The 20,488-nt window shown below is 44.5% G+C and overlaps 1 protein-coding gene across 1 annotated transcript in view; it reads right to left on the reverse strand.

Moving 5' to 3' along the window:
* Positions 1 to 2,177: 2,177 nt before the first annotated feature.
* Positions 2,178 to 20,488, reverse strand: part of C11H22orf15 (chromosome 11 C22orf15 homolog) — a 116,376-nt gene continuing 98,065 nt past the window's right edge. Inside the window, exon 5 of the mRNA XM_078667820.1 lies at positions 2,178 to 4,251. Within this exon, the coding sequence (XP_078523946.1) occupies positions 4,094 to 4,251 (158 nt within the window). The 3' untranslated portion in view covers positions 2,178 to 4,093. The remainder of the gene's footprint in view (positions 4,252 to 20,488) is intronic.

A 20,488-nucleotide genomic window follows, 5' to 3' on the forward strand; every position in this document is an offset into this window, starting at 1 on the left:
CAGCAAGAGCAGTGCAGACAGAAGCAAGAGAACTGCAGAAAGAGGAAGAAATGTGCAGAAAGAGGAAGAAATTTGCAGAAAGAGTATCACAGAAAGAAGCAAGAGAAGTGCAAAGAGGCAAGTGAAGATGGAGGCAAGAGGTGCAGAAAGAAGAGGTGCAGAAAGAGGCAAGAGGTGCAGAAAGAAGCAACAGGTGTGTGGCAAGAGGTGCAGAAAGAGGCAAGAGAGGTGCAGAAAGGCAAGAGATCTGCAGAAAGGCAAGAGATCTGCAGAAAGGAAGAAAGGCAGAAAGAGAAAAAGGTGCAGAAAGAAGCAAGAGAGGCACAGAAAGAGGCAAGCGAGGTGCAGACGGAGGCAAGCGAGGTGCAGACGGAGGCAAGCGAGGTGCAGAAAGGCAAGAGAGGTGCAGACAAAGGCAAGAGAGGTGCAGACAAAGGCAAGAGAGGTGCAGACAGGGGCAAGAGAGGTGCAGAAAGAGGCAAGCGAGGTGCAGAAAGAAAGATGTGCAGAAAGAGGCAAGAGATGTGCAGAAGGAGGAAGAAAGGTTCACAAAGAAGCAAGAGAAATGCAGAAAGAGGCAAGAGAGGGGCAGAAAGACGCAAGAGTGGTTTGCGCGCCATTACTACAAATTTAGCACCCACATGTCGCTATAAGTAACAGGTGACCATTCCAGCTTTGCAAAGGCCTGTACCACTTGTCGCTGCATTTTTAGTAACGTTTGAGAAGTTTGAGCTAGAAACAAGATTTGTTTTGTTCAAATCTGCAGATTATGTTGCAGATGAGGGTTTATGTGGCAAATATGGAAAATGTATAATTTCGCAAAAATAGGTGCGGCCGAACAGTTGCATAATTCCAGTGGCCCTGCTCGTACCTCGGACTAGGTCCAGAAGTTCTCCTCCGTAATTGCTTCTTTTTTTGTGTCTCATTGACTTTATAGTTTAGCTACTCTGGAAACGAGGAAGACTACTTCTATGGAAATGAGGTTACTACTCCACAACACAGACTACCATACCACATAATTACTCTCCATAACACATAATCCCATTCTACATAGTTCCTATTCACTAAATACCACATACTTTCTATCCACATAATTTCACTGCACAACATACCCTATATTTCCACAACACACAACGTACATCCACTCTAAAAAAAAATTAGTAAACAACCTTTATATTTACAAAGCCAATTGCTCTAACTCACGAAAATGCGAGACCTATTGCATTGCTAATGCTTCTTTAACTAGTAGTCGTGTTTGCAGAGTGGTGGAGAAAGGGGGCTGGTCCTCCGACCAGTGCTCAGAAATTCTGCTGCGTATGACACACAGGAGGTACAAGGAGGGCTTCTTAGCCCCCAAAGTCCCTCAGGAGTAAAGTAGACTTCATCACCCAACCAGTAGTGTGCCAGGAGGCGCTTTTGCAGAGTGGTTGACAAAGGGGGGGGGGGGGGGACGTAGCCTCCAATAACCTCTTAGCAATTGCACTGTGTGGGACTTACTGGAGGTAACAGATGGGGTAGTTGGCCAGCAGGGAAATCCTGGGGGGGGGGCAACTACCCCTCCTATTACCCCCAGTAAGTCTAACACAGCAGGATTGATAAGTTCTGATAGCAGGCCATGCCACCTTTACCCACCACTCTGCAAAGCGCTTCTTGGCGGGGGAATGAAGTCTCCCTCACTGCTGGAGGTTCTTAGGGGCCAACTAGTCTTGCTGTTATCTCCAGTAAGCCCCACACAGTGGAATTGCTGAGAGGTGGTTCGCCCTCCCATCGTGTGTGCAGCCCCTGGGAGGTGGTGGTCCCTGGTGTCCGCAATGGACCCCGCTTATAAATAATTAGTGCCCCGGGGTGGTGGTGGTCCCCAGGACCGTGTGGGGGAGCTTGAGACCCCCCACACTTCATTTTTAAAATAATCTATCAATTAGTAATCTGTTGATATAAGATTTTGATATGTTGATTTGATATAATTTTCTAAGCAATCGCCTACCTCCTGAGTAGGCTTTGGTGACTCCCCCCCCCTCCCCCATACGCCCCCCAGTGGTCCCTGGGCCACATATTTAGAATTGCTGGATTAGAGTCAACTTTTAGGCTTGTATGTTGGAATATAGTTGGTGGGGGGTTGATTACAATACATAAAAATCCATCTCGGGCTACTTTGTCAGCACGCCAAGTAGTTTGCTTTGCAGGATATTTTTTATTTCAGAGTTTTTATTGGATTTTATAAAAACAGAACAAAGGAGAGGATATGCTAGTATTGCAGGATACATAATAAGCAAGTTACATGTGAGGGATCAGTTGATGACCTGTGCACTCTACAAAAACAGAAAATAACTCCGAAAAATGAAAGAGTACAGCTTCCAGGGCACAATAAGGGAAAATTAAAGGTATTAAAGAGCGGTTTACTGAGGGACCCATTACCGTCCAAGGGCAGTACACTATTATATCAGCCAAGCAGAGATCTAGTTGTGCCAGGGAGTATGACACATATTACAAGTGACAGTACAGCATAATGAATCCATATTATACATAGTTTAGCATACATATTTGGCACGCAGAGTTGGAACGCATCTTTTGGGGGCGGTGACCTGCTGTCATTGTCAGAGCGCAAGCTCCCACCCGAGTTCGAGTAAGAGGAGAGACCGTTTATGACCCATGGAGGATTGTCAGGGGTTTTGTCGTGGCAAAGTAGCTGTCAAGCGACTCCCAGACGTTGTTATTTTGTGGTTTCCAGCTGGAGTTCTGGAGATTGATATTATCTGACCCTCTTAGGTAGGTAATCCAGTACAGCAAAGCATGGAAGGAAGTAGCAGCAGTGTTCTTCCAGTTGGCCAATACCAACTTACAAGCCGAAGTTAGTAGTATGTCCACTAGAAGTCTATCGTTCTGCGAATGGATTGGGGACCTAAAAATCCCTGAATTAGGGATAGGAAGTCCTTTTCAAGTCGGATCCTACAAAGAGTGGATAAAGTCAAAAACGCTATTCCAGAAAGAAGATACCGCAATGCAGTGAAGGAGTAGGGTATTTTTTACGTGTGTTATTTTGACCTGCCTATTGTTAAGATCATTTGGAGCTCCCTTCACACTTTAAAAATTATATATTTTACATGTCTTTAGTAAGATGCAGTTTTCTTTTAATTTTACCATCAGATGCTCCTATTTTCTTTGCATGGAGCTAAATGTCTGGAAAGTCTTGGTATTTGAGACAGTACATCAGAAAGTGTTAATCACTGCTTCTCTTAGCTCATCCCATTGGCTCCCTTTCTGTGTTTGATCAGTATTGGACAGTTTTTACTTCCTGCATGTGATCCTTTCCGTGTCTTTTAGTGAGAAATTTTATGTTACTGCATTTTGTACCAGAGTTTATTTGCAGTTCCTTATTTCAGTGGGGTGCGATAACTTAGCTTACTGTGTTACACGAGGTGTCTCACTGTGCACTTGGTACTGCTTTTTTAAGACCTGTTCAAAGTCCTCCTGGGTTTTCCTATAATATTGAATATTGGAGTTCTTCTCTAGTGGAATCATATGGATCAAACTTCTGGCTTGGTGGTGATGACCGGCAATTGAGACTCTTCCATTGATGTAGCACCAGAAATCGGGCACCCTCCTGGATATTAAGCAGTAACTGGATGCTCCCCAGTTTTTTCTCCATCTATGATTGGGGCAGAGTTAGGAATACCACTTGCTAGCTGTATGAGAAACCCATAAGATATATCCAGTCGTGTGCACTTCTTCTTTGTTGCAGCAGTTCTAATGTTTATTGTACTGGTTGATTGATGTATGGTGGTCTGTTCTTGGTGGGCCAAAATGCAAACAATGATTCTGATTTTTCTTGAAACATTTGTATTGTCCGTTTAAGCCATCTGATTTTAGTGGTCCAAGGTATGTGTTTTCTAGGGCAGAAGTTGGTTCTTCTGTAGTAAAGGTCTTGGGTGTGAAGACTCATACTGTCTGCCTTCATACTTCTAGTGGGGAAGTTAAAGTACATTTCATAGACCAGTAGTGGGAGTTTGAGTGTCTGGGCACAAGATTATGTGTTTGGAGCTCCCTCTCGTGGAGGTGCTGGTGTTCTCTCTTGACAGCTGGTTGGGAAGCACTCTTAGGTTGACCTGTTGGAGAGGGAAGAGCTTCTTTTGCTGTGGGCCACGCTTTTCGCTTTGGTGGGCGAGGCAACTGGCGTTTCCTTGGATGGCCTAGGCCTTCTGTGCACTGGACTCTTCTCTTTAAGCTGAGGGTTGGACAACTTCTGGAGCCGTTCTGTGAAGAAGAAAAGTTTTATGTTAAAAGCAGTTTTCATTTAAACTTTTAAAAAGTGACTGTAAATGTAGTTTTTTTTTTTTTACTGTAAACTACTACTGGTTTAAGTCTCCTCTACTTGAGCGAGTCAGAATCTAAGATGCTTTAGGTGTGAGTTTTGGCTGGGACCGCATTACAGGCGCAGGGAGCATGACCCCTGTGCCTAAATAGTTATATAATCTTGAAGAATACATTCCTTGCAGTCCCCTGCATCACAAAATGGGTTTGTTATGAACAGTAACTTTTTTTTTTTTTGTTTCCAAACTATTTATTGAAAGTTTCAAAAAGGAAAACATGACAGTGTAAGACTTACGAGGAAAACCAAAGGGGATGATGGACGGAGCTTTGACAATACAAACACTCACCCCCAGTCAACTGATCTGGGTTTAATCCATCACCGTTCTTTAGCTCACTCCGCCTCCCCAGTTCAGACATGGCCATATGCAAATCAGTCTGACCCTGTGCCTCATTGGAACAGTCCAGCCCGAACTGCCAAGCCATGTCTTCCCTGGACCGGAATCAAGCTTCCCAGGAGCGGTTTCTGGCATTACAGCCGCCTTCAGCCGGGCTTGCTTGAATCCAGTGGCAAAGTGAGCAAGGGACTCACGTCTGAGCATACCCTGCCAACTTAGGGCGAACAAAGAAAAACCAAAGGGGATGATGGACGGAGCTTTGGCAATACAAACACTCACCCCCAGTCAACTGATCTGGGTTTAATCCATCACCGTTCTTTAGCTCACTCCGCCACCCCAGTTCAGACATGGCCATATGCAAATCAGTCTGACCCTGTGCCTCATGGGAACAGTCCAGCCCGAACTGCCAAGCCATGTCTTCCCTAGACCGGAATCAAGCTTCCCAGGACCGGTTCGGGCTAGACTGTTCCTACGAGGCACAGGGTCAGACTGATTTGCATATAGCCATGTCTGAACTGGGGTGGCTGAGTGAACTAAAGAATGGTGATGGATTAAACCCAGATCAGTTGACTGGGGGTGAGTGTTTGATTTGTTCAAACGCTCCGTCCATCATCCCCTTTTGTATCGCTTTGTTCGCCCTAAGTGTGGCAGGGTATGCTCAGACATGAGTCCCTTGTTCACTTGGCCACTGGATTCAAGATAGCCTGGCTGATGAGGATTATGAATCCGAAACCGGTCCCAGGATGCTTGTTTCCGGTCCAGGGAAGACATGGCTTGGCAGTTCGGGCTGGACTGTTCCCACGAGGCACAGGGTCAGACTGATTTGCATATAGCCATGTCTGAACTGGGGTGGCTGAGTGAACTAAAGAATGGTGATGGATTAAACCCAGATAAGTTGACTGGGGGTGAGTGTTTGATTTGTTCAGATGCTCCGTCCATCATCCCCTTTTGTATCGCAGAGTAAGACTTGCATCATTCCCCATTTGCTGGAGGGGAGGAGTGATAAGCAGGGGGAGGGGGGCGTGCATGGGGAGGGTATGGTGAGGGAGGGGACGAACGGCAGCAACAGATATGTTTCAGGGAAGGAGTCTTTTGCAGGAAGGGGGTCCATGTTTGCAGGAATCCCTCGTCCTGATCTTGCAGTATGAACAGTAACTCTAATCTGATGTTCACTAGAGTGTCCGCTCTTGGATCAGCATACTGGCAACAAATAGCAAGGGACTAGGTGCTTCTACACCTGGGCTAATTCAGTTGTGCCTGAGGTTACTAATAATGAATTCAAAGGTTTGTCAAAATCCTAAACCAAGCTGTCGGTCTCTGCTTCATTCTAAAGCTCGCATTACACACACTGAGACTTCTGTCTGCTGCCAGTGTGTCAGACAATTGCATTCAAAGACCACTGTTTCAGGTTAAAAGCAGCTGGGCCAGAGTAGCTTTTGAAACTGACCCCTCATTGCTACTTCACACCCTCTCGCAGGTACTCAAATCCAGCATTGCAAGAACTGTCCAGTGTGCCAGGTTCAACTGACCGCTTACCGTGTTTACCCAACCTTCAATAAAAATCTGAAATCAGTGCTGGTCAGTGAAGTGTTGCCTCGTCATTCATTCATCTCCAGGGCACTGATTTGTTGCTTTTCGGGTTTGCTATAGCGTGGGCCAAATCCATATTGCAGGAAGAAGATACATTAAAAGAACACCTGCTGTCTCCTAAACCTGATCCGCCTGTGCTTGCAACAGGAGAAGTAGGCGAAGGGTGAAGCGGCTGCCTAGCAGCGGTATTTGTAGATAGTCGATCTTTGTTTTAAAGTTCCTGCACAGCCGCCACATTTAGAGCCGACGTGTTGCCCATCTTAAAATGGTGACCCAGTGATGCACTTTGCGCAATGCCAAAGCATGATGCTCACCTATTGGCTTTAACATGTGCGTTTCATAGTAAATAAATCACCCATTTGTTTTTATCTGAACTTTTCATAATAACCAGGTCATCAGGCATCTGAAATAACTTTTCCTAAGGAACCAATCAGGACTGTAGCTTTTACCATTGGCTTGTCTCCTCAGACGTCCTGTATTGAGGACAAGTTTTCCAACTAGGTAAACCGTACACGGCAACCATCAGGCACGCATTTATAAAATTACAAATATGCACATTATAGTTGTTAAAACAATAAAAAAATCCCTGAAGAGGATTATCAGAATTCAAATCTTCTCTCCACCGGGTTTGTTCACGTGGGTCACCATTCCAAAACCACACCATCCGGATCTCTGAGAATCCATTAAACAATAATAATATTAATAATACTTGGATTTGTATAATGCGGCTCTCCTCCCCCCCCCCCCCCCCCCCCGACAAAAAGAAAGTCCGGATGGACTTCCTGCAGAGTTTTTCTTGGTCTTTTTTAGCTCCTTCTTGGAACTTTTTCTGTTATTATTAAACTCCATGTTTGGGGGAGGTCCAATCCCAGCGTCCTTTCAAGATGGAATGGTGTTCAGTTTTCTTAAGAAGGGGAAGGAATCGAAGGATCCTAATTCTTATAGGCCAATCACATTGTTGAATTCTGACTATAAAATTGTTACAAAATTACTCTTTGTTTCCACAGAATTGATTTGTATAGTGCGGCTAATCACCCCTGAGAGTCTCTAGGTGCTGTCAATAGGCACGGGGAGATTGTGATTTGCACAGAATCTTAGGGTGTTGAGCTGCCGTGAGACTTGGACCTGGATCTCCAGCTCCGAAATCAGCATTTCTGGCCATTACGCCACACCCTCTCCCTAACAACATCCTTACTGACACGTTTCAACACAGTGTAATAATAATCCCCATTACCGTCCATTGGCTTTAGCACATGCTTTTCACAATAAGTCAGGTCAGGCCAACTGGTTTTGTCATAATGTTCCATATTAACCGCATGCGTGCGGTGGCTTTTTTTTGCGCTGTGCAGCAATTTTCAAAAAGCCGCGTTACATGACGAGCTCAGCTCGTCATGAGCATGGAAGGGGTTAAATTGATCAAACCCCTGGCATTTGCTGTAATGTTTCCCAATAAAGCACTAAGGACTATATCCTTTACCATTGGTTTGTCACCATCATCAACATCAGCTGCCTGAAGTGACAAGCATCGAGCACATAGTTCTAAAATTAGAGCTATGTACAAATCCTCTTCAGTAGCTCAATAAGGACTTTTGCAGTAAACATCTTCTACCACCAGGATTTGTCACCACCAAAGCCACCGGTGAGATTTCATGGAACAAAATATCTGTCGGAGCCTGTAACAAGGCGTGATAACAATCCGCCTCTAAAGGCCTATTGGCATTAACGCTTTCCCCAATAAATAAATCGGGCCTTTGTCATAACGTTTCATAATCATACCTATGGTGGCAGACATAACTTTTCCCATTGAATCAATTAGTCCCACAGCCCTAATCAGGGGCATGGCTTCGTAACCACCTCAAACCTAATGTACTGAGCTTCAGCTTTTCCACATGGTAGCCAGTGGGCACACAATAATACAATTACACATGTATACACAATTCCAGTTCAGAAATTAAAATACTAGCTTTTCTAAGTGGGCCTAGCAAGGGTTCTCACTGTCCAATTTTTTTTATCCCTGTGGTTTCTCCGAGGGGATAATGTACTCCATGTCCCCTACCTACAACGAGAATCTGGGATTTCCATGTAATGAAATGCCTTTCTGAGGTTCTAAATACAGAGTATTAACAGGTCACCCTGTAGTTTAATATCTGCTATGTCCGGCCTGCTTCCTTTATCTTAGCTTTTCATATTAAACAGATCAGGCCTATGGCCTTACCGTAGGGCTGCGACCATAATTGGCACAGGGGGCTGCTGGAATTATGTGGCACGGGAGGGGCCAAATTATGCAGCAGGGTTGACTAGCAAACACTATATATATATATATATATATATATATATATATATATATATATATATATATATATATATATATAATCTCCACACCCATCCCGCTTCGATCTCACCACTGTATTCTTCAATCCAAAAAACAAACTTCTACATCCACCGCTCAAGTAAATTTCATATTAAACTATACTTAGTCACCACTAATTCTTTGGGTTCCTGAGTGGCGTGCTACTCGCAGAAAAAGAGCTTTGACGCCTCATATGGTGTAGTATGTGCTATATAAATGCAATTACAACACAGTTATGGTGTATCACTGGGCTCTTTCCTTGGTCTGTATTGCTGGCACACTTTTCATTTGGTCTTTTCTTTTTTTTAAATTTACATATGTAATTGTTTTTCATAGTTTTCTTATTGAAATCATGCCACTTTTTTTTTTTTAAACTTCCGCTCTTCTGGCCAATCCTAAATCACTTTCTTCAGCTCAATGATGTCCCTGACACATGCTGGTTCTGATGCGTCCTCAATTCTGGATTATAGGATCTTCATTCTTTTTTAAATAACTTTAAACACGTACTGGGTCAAATGCATCTCTGCTCTTGGATCCTCATTGATAGTTACATATAGTAACAAATTCTGCCTGTGTGCAGGGATTTCAAAAAAACTTGTGCAACATATAAGCCAAATCCCCAAAATCGTGTAACAGTAGCATTTTAATTGTGGAAATATGAAAAAAGCAGCAAATTTGAGCTAATATTTTCCAAAATGTTTAATGTTTTCTTTACAGATAAAAATAAAAGATAAGATCCAGCTTTTGTCACTGTTGTATAGAGTCTGTCAGGAACCAAAGGGCCCGTCATCTCTAACTCACAAGACACTACATCTCCCCCCTTTGTTAAACCAAAATGTACCAATAATACATACGCACATTACAACTCCTCACTAAGTTGTTTTGGCGCCCAAACAAATTGCCCAGATCTGCGGAGATACCAAAGAAGGGCCCGTGACTAGCATTGGAGACAAACATCGATACATTTGGCTTTCTGGACTCTGAATATGGCTCACTCCTGGAGTTGGTGAAAGTCGAGACAGGTGCTTGAAATGCGAAAAATCTTGCGTTAATCTATCCAGGATGGTGAGCAGTCACCATGTCTCCTTTACTGTTCACAACTCTCAGTGGTCCAGCATTAAAAGGAGCATCAGACTTTTGTTTCTGTTTCTGCATGACAATCACTTGGTCTGCTGTGGTATAGCGTGTTCTGAGCACATCGTCATCAGTGTGCATGGGTCGTTGTTTTGCACTTGTGAGACAAATCAATGGTTTGAAGTTTATTAAGGTCAATAGATCTCTCATTGGTCAATTTTAGGACTTTACCCATGATTCTCCCAAACATGGGACACCCCAGCCAGATCTTTACGGTCCTCATCAGCCTATCTAGTGGCGGTGCCTAGAATGCAAAGGGTGCGAATGGGTGGCCGTTCCTTTGGTCACACTGCATCCAAACTTTGGAATTCTCTCTCGCTAACATTAAGGAGCATTGACAATCTTGCTTCATTCAAGAAAGGCTTGAAATCCCATCTTTTTCCTAGGGATGTGTAACTCCTTTTTGTTGTGTGGGCTAGGTCATTATGAGTCAAAGCGCCAGGATACCCTCTGGGTGATAGTTGCGCTATAAAAGTATGCTTACTACTACTACTACCTGTGGTAGAATGTGGAGTTTACCTGAATGCATGAAGCGTAGACTGAAGAACTAATTTGAGTTCAAGCATTTCCAAAGCAGCATGCTGAACGGTCTTCTTGAGGGTACTCTTAAATTTTTTAACCACACCTTTCACCTGTGGCCAGAGAGGTGTGCTTTTTTGATGCTTGATATTTAAATGAGTGAGAAAGTCTTTAAACTCCTGACTATTGAAAGGCGGGCCATTGTCCCTATTTCGAAATTGATAGAATTCCTAAAGTTGCAAAATTATTCTCTAGTCTCTCAATGACTGTCATGAGTAGCTGACGACAGATCTTCCACCAGAGGAAAATAGAAATATGCATCAACAATTATTAGTAGATGATGTCCATTGTCATGGGGTCCAAAGAAGTTGATTGCAATCTTCTCCAAGGCATGCTTTGAGGGATCAGACATGTTTGACGGCTATGGGGTTGTCTTAGAGGATAAACTAATTCACAAATGACAGACCTTTAACTCTTTTTGAACTCTTTCATCAAGACTGGAAAACAAAGTTATGTCTCGTAAAGCTAGTTTCATAGCATCAACCCCACTGTGTCCCTCACGGTCCAGTCCAAATACTTGTTGTCTCCGACACCTGGGTATGACAATTCTCGACCCTCTTAAAATGATGCCTTCTAGAGGAACTGAAAGTTGTTCTTGCACATTTTTTAATTTCTGTTATTCAAGGTCATCATGAAGAGGTCAAATGTGTTAGCCACGACTGGTGTATAATAATGTCTTTGAGTATTAGCAAATTCCTGTCTGTACTTGTATCAGCAATGATTTGCATTACTGATATGGCAGCAGGGGTACTGGACTTCACAATGAAGTCAACATAAGCATCACCCACTTTAGAGGTAGTGCCATGAAACAATAGTAGTGCACGTGAAGGGTAGTCCACAGGAATTTGAACTTATTCTGGACGTTGAACAATCGTATAATCCTACTCCTAGAATCGTAACCCCCACCTTAAGGCGAGGGGTCATCTTGGCTTTACGATTGCCGAAAATGGTCAGCAATGCTTGGTGGTCAGTGACAACTGTGACATTTTTTCCCTACAGGAACACATGAAAATTAACACAAGCCCACACTAAAGCTAGTTTTTCTTTTTTTGAACGGCGAATAAGCTTGTTCTGTTGTTGACAAACCTCGGCTAGCATAAACTACAATGTGTCTTGTGGCATTAGGATGTCCTGGGTGCTAGGTAAGGATGGCACCTAACCCCACTGGGCTAGCATCAACAGCCTTTCCCATCTACAATTTCAGGGGAAACACCCGTTACAACAATGGTGTTACCACGCGGTGCCATCGCAACGCGACTTTCACCTCGCAGGCGGCTTTACAATGCATGCCTTCATAACGCATGCTACAACAGCGCAGTGAGATTTACATCGCTAGCGATGTTAACGGGGACACGGCTGTTAAAGACATGACGCTGTGTGCCCGGAAGGAGAAAAGGCAGAGAAATGCCAGTGTGCGCGGAAGGAGAAATGCTGCGATAACAACGGGGACACGGCTGCTGAAGACATGACCCCAGCACTTGAAGCATGCATCAAAGTAAAAACCATTGTTTTTAAATGCCAGTGTGCGTGGAAGGAGAAATAGGCAGATAAATGCCAGTGTGCGGGGAAAGAGAAATGCCGTGATGACAACGGGGACACAGCTGCTGGAGACATGGAGAGTTGGAGACACACTACCCTTACATCATACAACCATACTTCCATTAATCGATGCAGCCAATCGCTCATGCATTTAGTCTCTATCCGATGCAGCCATCAATGCCCTCATTTATTAATTTAGCCAACGACTCACATAACCACACAGATACTAAATGAAGATTCACTTTCACTTACAGAAAGGTCACGCCTATTGATTTGGTCAATATTATTATGAACGAGGAATGCTTTGTGGACAGAGAAATGCCAGTGTGTGCGGAAGGAGAAATGCTGCGATAAAAACGGGAACACGGCTGCTGGAGACATGGAGACACTCTACCCTTACATTTCACATTTCCCAGGCACTCCGATTGTGACTAAGCCACACTGTCCAGGCACTTCATTTCCCCCACACATTGTCCTTGCCAGCTTCATCTATCAAAGCACTCATTCATTCAGCCATTCATCCATCCATTCTTCCATTAATTGATGCATCCAATCGCTCGTGCATTTAGTCTCTAGCCGATGCAGCCATCAATACCCTAATTTATTAATTCAGCCAATGACTCACATAACCACACAGATACTGAATGAAGATTCACTTTCACTTACAGAAAGGTCACGCCTATTGACTTGGTCAATATTATTATGAACGAGGAATGCTTTGTGTATATGCAAAGAGGTGCCTCTGAAAACATCATATCCCCTGGGGGTGTCTCCGAGGAATGTATGACGCTACAACGAATTCCCTTGCAACGCATGCCTTTACCACGCATGCGTTACAACGGAATTCGTTTACCACTCATAACATTTTCCTCGATTGGTGGCGTGGTGAAGTCATACGTCGTTAAGAGAAAGCGGAAGGTTTTTCCCGATTTCTCTTAAACGACGTGACTTCAGGTGAGTTTTTTTTGGGGGGGGGGGGAGACCCCCCCAAGTCCCCCCCAAGTCCCCCTCTTTTTTCCTTTTTTCCTTTACCACATATAACTTTACTACAAACCTGGTAGTAAAGGTATGCGTGGTAAAGGCTTTCGTGGTAACCACGCATGCGTTGTACTGCATGCGTGGTTAACGATTTCGTGGAAACGGCTTCGTGGTAATGGCCGTTTCCCGTCTCCGAGCATCGCAGCGGGGAAGCAAGGGAAGTCACAAATCACACCCTTCTATGTACCTTAAAGGGCAGAATCTCTCTCTCTGCCCCAAGGAAGGAAGATCACGAGCACCGAGCCGGTCAAAATCGCTACCGAAGTAGTAGATTGTTTTGTGTTGTGAAAAAGAAGCACTGAGAAAAAATGTTGCCAATGCAAATCAAAGTTAATAATTACGGACAATTCTATTACTACAATCAAAATATCTCTAATTAAAAAGCAGGAGACAACGGATTAACTGGAGGATTGGAATTGCGAATTATGATACCATCATGTATTATGATGTAAAAAGTGATTCATACCTTAAATAAAGAAATTGCAGGTCAGCCTGTCTCTGTCATCTTATAAAGTACATGCGTTCCTACATTTACTCACAGCAGACCTCTTTGTGATTTGTCAGATGATTAGAACGCATGGTAACCAGTTTGTCATTCCATAAATGACAAGCGGGTTCTGATGTTAGAACTACTTTTAATATGAAACAATAAGCAAATGTCCAAAGGGAAGAAAATGGCTTCACACTGACAGACTGCTTGGAAACTGCACTGTCTTATTACAGGCAGGTCCGTTGCAAAAGCACACAGCCCGGACCCACTTTGTTTCCAATTATCATGTATTTTAATTCGGCATCTCTGAATTTCAAGCCTAAATTCCCCAGCCTATTGAACCGCAGCTAACAAAACAACGCGTTGTCAGGGGGTGCGATTTAGTGGTCTGCGAAGTGAGGTGCTGCCAATAGCAATCAACGCATTGGCGTTGAAACAACGTTCGTTGTTAAAGGTGACGATGTAAAGGACTTTGCGATGTGAAGTACACGTGGTAAACGCACGCGATGGAATGGTGCGCGATGTATCGACATACATCCCAATGTCAGATCAAAGTATGCCATTTACGTTGTGTTCTCTTTTGGATACTTGATTTTCTTAAAGCTTCATTCATATTCACTGGACCATTTGAATGGGACATTTTGGTTTGTTAAGTCTCTAAGTGGGGCATTTACAGTGGCAAAGTCATGTATATACCTTGAACAGTAACTGGCCACACCAAGGAAGGATCTCAGCATAATTACATCTTGTGGGGGAGAAGTGGAGGACAAGGCTTGTACTTTGTTCCGGTCTGGATTCATTCCCCCATCTGAAAAGACATGGCAAAGAACTTGTTTGGTTTGATGAAACTCACATTTTGCCACGTCTGAGGTGAGAGCTGCGTCAGCAAGTATATGACACACGTGTCAGAGCTTCATCATGTTCCTTTCGCGTGGCCCAATAAGCTAGCATGTCATCACGGTAATTGAAAGCATTTTTGACTGGCTTTGTTATACGACAAATGACATCCTGTAACCGAAACGTAACCTTTTATATTGAAGCAAACCAACATGAGTCGAAAAGGTAGTAATGTACCTGCAATTCTCTTTCAGTTCAAGCTGGTGATATCCTTTGTTCAAATCAGGGTGGGAAAAGTCTTTAGCTCCATTTAGCTACGTAACTATGTTGGCAATGTGTGGACCTGGATGTAATTCTCTTTAAATCGCCTTGTTTGCTTGGTGCATATCAACGCAAATGCGCACTGCTCCTCCACTATCCTTTTTCGGCACTACTACTATGGTTGATACCCATGGCATTGGAACAGTGGCTCGCTCAATGATGACATGTTTAAATAAGACATCAAGTTCTTTCTCAACAGCCTTTTGTAATTGGAATACAATTTGATGATGTCACTGAGCAACAAGATAAATGTCCTGATTTATGTGAAGTTGCACTATTATGGTCTTAAGCCTTTCTAATTTGTGAAACATAGATGGAAACTAATTCACTATCTCATGATAGGCATTGAAATTGTGGTTCACAGAATTCAGCCCCATTTCAACAGCAGTACTGAAACATGCGCGGTCGATGAAGTGCCTGATAAGACATGAATTGGCGATTATACTTTCGTATTTTTATGCTGCACAGGGGCTATGAATGCAATTTGACTTGGCAGTGATGTCGAACCGGCCCAAATATACACTTTGGTTTTCGTCTGAGTTAAAAGGGGGTACTGGAGACTGTTCATTGTGCTTCTCCACCGGCATAATGTTTATTGAGGCACCACTGTGTATGATAATATTTATGCAGTGCCCATTCACTTTCAGTGTGATCTTGGGACAGTGCCCAAATGAATTTTGCACATTCACTTGTCGGCCTAGCTTTGACCAGCATTCTACCTTGCACGTAGCTAACGCTACATTTGCACGTCGTCCAGCAGTCAACATTGGCATAGCACACCCATCTTCCTCACTGTCACTCAGCAAGGATAGTGATGAACTTTTAGCTGGCGAATTCGCCGACAATTGACATAGTTCAATTTCTACTTTCCTCAATTGATGTTGCCGTTTGGCCTGGTGGATGTGCGCAGAATGACGTATTTAGAACTTTCTGGTATCCCTTTTGTATCCTTGATCTTGCCTCCATTTTGTTTTCTTGATGTGACACACTTGATCTTTTCCGACTGTTACAAAATGGTTCTCTTTCCCGCAACCTTTGCATACCTGTCCAATGGTGGGACATTAACCTCCAGTGGAAAGTAAAATCCACATTGTAAACAACTTCTTTGTCTTTGGGGACATTACTTTATGGCCTTTTGCATTGCTTCGACTTATTTTTCCCATTCAGCGCTGACTCATTCTGGGGCATCCTGGTCTCCATGTTAGCTGACTGTCTGTCAGCTCTTTCCTCTACTCTGGCACCCATGGGCACTTGCTCTACGCTGAATTTCTCTTTCAGTATTCATTGTCTGAAGAAATCAGAGAGGCTAACATCTATTACTCTGAGACGCATTGCCTTTTCATTGTTAAACTAATTAAACTTGCAGTGCTTTATGAGTGAATAAAGCCTTTCTGCAAACTCATACATCGTTTCATCAGCACTCTGCCTTTCCTGACTGAAAATTGCCTTTTCATAGTAGACACTCAGGATTGGATTGAACTTCGTGTTTAATGCTTCTTTGATTTACACCACAGTATGTCACTTCATCACCTTGTGGTATTTTCTTTATCACTACTTTTACACCTTCGCCTGCTAATGTCTTTAGATATTGTAATGTTCTTTGTGTCATTTGCTTCTTTCAGCACATCAATGAAATCATAAAAACTTTCGATCCAGGCGGCCCATCTATTGCCAATATTTTGCTTTTTGGCAGTATCAAAGGGAGACAGTGGTGTAAAAAAAGAGCATTATAACCAGTTATGGACCTTACTGACGAGAGTATGTGCTGTTCACCTGGACCTGCACCATTAAAACATCTGTAAGTCCTTGCTGCAGAATAGTTCTGACCAGTCTGAACTTGTGTGGCTTCTTTTCACGTTGCCATTGCAGCCGTTCAATTTCTGAAACACTTTAGAGTTGTGCGGAATGCCCCTGACACACTCTGTGGTGTCTGCTTTGAGGATCACAATCTCTGCATTCACAACCCCTGGTAAAAAGCTTGATATGATGACTCTTTTTACTCAAGTTCTGGTAAGCGTGAATGTATTCTCTCTATGTTTAATTGTCGCCACTCGCGGCACTTTCCGTAACTGGTTGTCACTGCCTTTAGCGTTTCTTTTTGTCAGAAATGGCTCTGCTTTTAGCGCTTCCTTGCACTCAGCTAGCACAGCCTGTAGCACTTCTCTGTACCTGGTTGTCACTACCTTTAGTGTTATCGTACTGTATGAATGATAATTCTGTGTTGCGGTGCAGTACCTCTTGTCTCGCCTTTATCTGTACATTTCTAGCCAACGACAAATAAGCTTTCTGTAAAGCTTTCACTCACTTCACAGGCATGGCAGTGGCTGGAGTGTCGCTTTGACTCCACATATGACAACCATCATTTTTTCACTTCAACGAGGCACACGTGGCTCGCACAAGCATTTAGAAGGACCACAGCAAACTCTCTGGGGAGCACTCTCGGTTCTTCAGATTGCAGGGTTTACATAATCCCCTATCTCGTATCCAGTTGTAGTGTCCTACCCCAGCCACTTGTAAATGATCATGCAACACACGGAGCTTGGTATTGCTTGTCTTTATTCATGAACGACCAGGTAGGTCTCTCCCCCTCCGCACAGCACCGCCTGTGTCTCCCTGCCCCAGCTGCCATTGCTGAGGACGTTCAAGGCCCTCCACCATCCGCAGGCTATCGCCTGCGCCTCATCCCTGGTGGCCAGTGGTAGGCCTTAGGTAGGTTTGTTCATCCTCCGCTTTATTGCTTTTATTTTATTGCCTGTATTTTCATTGTTGAGTCTGTGACTGCTGTTGTCTGTCTTCTCCCGCTGCCTGTACGTGGTCCGTGCCCCTTTTTAGGTCGAGCTGGAGAAACCATGCGAAGCATGCATCCAGCTCGACAACTATAGCTGCCCGTCTCCTGGGAATCTGAGACAGGGGTCGGGCACGCACGTCGACTTCACCTCGTGGGCGCGCACGCCCAGCCCGGCGCCGTGCACATCCCCTGCCTCAGATTCCCTGAACACACACATACACACGCAGGCAGGCACACACACACACGCAGGCAGGCACACACACACACACACACACACACACACACCCCCGCTCACGCAGGGCCCCCCACCCACATATACACACGCACAGCTAACAGACACACAGTCACACATATACATACACACACACAGCTACACCCATACACGTGCCCCCCCCAGCCGCCACCCCCACTACAACTAAGCCCCACTTACCGTATCGGCGCAACTCCGAACTTCAGCCGCCACCGCTGGGCTCTCCCTCAGGCATGGGAGCCCCGCGTCATCACTGCTCCTCTCCTAGCCAGCCACTCCGTGGGCGCGAGCTTCCAGCAGGAAACAGAAGCCCCGCCCCACGGCAGTTTTCGTCACGCGCACGTCTTGTTGCTCATGCTTCCTGTTAAACTTGTTTCACATTTGTTCTGCCCGGAACACTATCGATCGTGCTTTGAGTCACAGGAAATTTGGGTTGATACTGAGCGTGCAGCATCAAGACTGGGTGATATATATCCAAATTACAGAATCTGCAAATTTGGTGGAGTGGAGCTTTTGACCGTCTATCTTCGCCGAGGAGAGTGTGAGGCGATTTCAACAGGGGCCGGGACTGCGAGACCCAGGGTTCCGCGCAGGATCAACGCAGCGCACCTGGAGTCTCTTCCCGCCCCCTGCTCCTCCCCGTTTGCCTAGCCTGACCTGTGCCTTCAAAACAGCTCGCGGCCCCCGCTTCGCGGGAGCCGCTCGCAGCTGTGTGCTGAGTTCGTGACTTTGTCCCTGACACCTTGCTTGTTTGCCCGCAGATTTGGTGGAGTGGAGCTTTTGACCGTCTATCTTCGCCGAGGAGAGTGTGAGGCGATTTCAACAGGGGCCGGGACTGCGAGACCCAGGGTTCCGCGCAGGATCAACGCAGCGCACCTGGAGTCTCTTCCCGCCCCTTGCTCCTCCTATAAAAACGTCCCTCTGACGCATAGCGGGACGCGTGTGCGGGACGCCGGACGAAGCCCGGACAAAGGGCGGACAGTCCGAGACAGGCTGAGACTGGACTGGGCTCGTTTTTTTGCCTTTGCTGAACCTGACCCTTTCCATACAGTAAGACTATTAATCCTTGAAATACTTGCTCAACTTTTGACACTCTGTACCGTATTACCGTGAGTTGGCCCGTTTTTGGTAGATTGCCAAATATTAGGTTTTAACACCATCCTCTTTCATAATGCCAAAGAAGAATGTTGTGGTGGGGGGTAATTCCATTGAAAACTATATGGTACAAGTTGTATCAAAGATCAATACTGAAAGGAGACAATCTCTAGGTCTTAGTCACTCTCCAAATTTATCTCCCTTAAGCCCTTCACCAGACTCACCATGGTTAGATATTCCATCTCAGGCTGAGGGAAGTGTATTTTTGGATTCCGAGACACCCGAAAATGGCCCTTCAAACATGAGTATTAGTCTAGCTCAGGAGCAAGATATAGCTACGATCAATGTCTCAGACTCGCAGATAGTTGACCCTGAAGAAAACCATACTGCAGAAGACAGTGAGCAGACATCCATAGAAGCCGATCCTCCTGTTCAGGCCCCAGCCCCGCGAGCGATTAGAAAGTGTAGGAAAACCCAATTACTTCGTGGTGGAGTTTGTACAGGGAGGAAGAGGGCTGCGTCACCACTGAGAAGCAGGGAAAAAGGTAGGAGGAAATTAGAAGAGGACGAAAAATTAAATACGGATGAAGAGCTTATATCCAGGATAGCAGTTTTAATTGACGCCAAATTTAGAGCCTTAATTAAACCGGTAGTGGCCAAACTGGATAAGTTATCCGCAGATGTGAAAAAGTTGGGAGTAGATCAAAAGAAGTTAATGGAAGAAGTGTTTAACATAGCCGGTACAGTTAAAAATCTGGCCATGCCTGCAAAAGAGGTAGTTGGCCCTCAGCTAGATACAGGCACAATTCCTAACATCACAAGGGTAAATCATTCAGATCAGACGCCAAATACCGCATCCAATCAGTCACCGACAAGGGACATCCATCCTCCACAACCACCAGAAATAACCCTTCCAAGAGCAGAAGAAGACACACTACACTTCATTGAGGACGCAGCCCCTCTAGTGCTGGTTTTAGCAAATGCTCCCCCTTTAACACCGGACCAAACTGAATCACCCACGGCGCTAACAAGTAAAGCCCTGCACTGGCTATCGGGCAATATGCGGCTGGCCCCATGGGGGAAGCAACAGCTAGCTAGAGATATTAAATCAGCCAGAAGGGCCACTTGGATAGGCCAAAACCCCAAAAAATTTAAAGGCGACTGCATAATTATTAACTTTGTAAACTCTGCAGTCTTACCAAATATCCTTCCAAACATTCTACCACCACAACGAAGGAGTGGTACTATCATTCCTCTCACTCTGGAATTTTTTGGTAAAAAACAAAGGAGTATGACATACCCTAAGCCTAATCATACCTATATTAGATCAACATGGCTAGAAAAAACAAATGGTTGGGGTTTCGATGTACCAGTAAATAATTGGGGTAGTAGTAGGGACGGATATGACCAACCATCACGACCATATCATACAGATCCCCATTATTTCAATATCCCCACTTCCAATAGGTATGATATTTTCTCTGTGGAGGGTGGGCTGGACGGGGTTGAATGACTACCAAAAGACGTAGGCATAGTGAATGTGAATACTTACAGTTCTGTAATTCCTACTAGTCCACCTGCAAGAGAGAACTTGAACGGAACACAATGTGGACGTCAAAAATGTGTGGAGGGACTTATATTGTTATCATGGAATATAGCTGGACTTTCTGATAAAATGCAAGATAAAGACTGGCTGCACTATGTTAAAAAATATTCTATAATATGTCTTCAAGAAACCTGGGTAGTAGGGAAAAACCTGTATATTGAGAGATAT

This window comes from Lissotriton helveticus, chromosome 11 (genome assembly GCF_964261635.1).
Source record: "Lissotriton helveticus chromosome 11, aLisHel1.1, whole genome shotgun sequence".
Taxonomy (NCBI): Eukaryota; Metazoa; Chordata; class Amphibia; order Caudata; family Salamandridae; genus Lissotriton; species Lissotriton helveticus.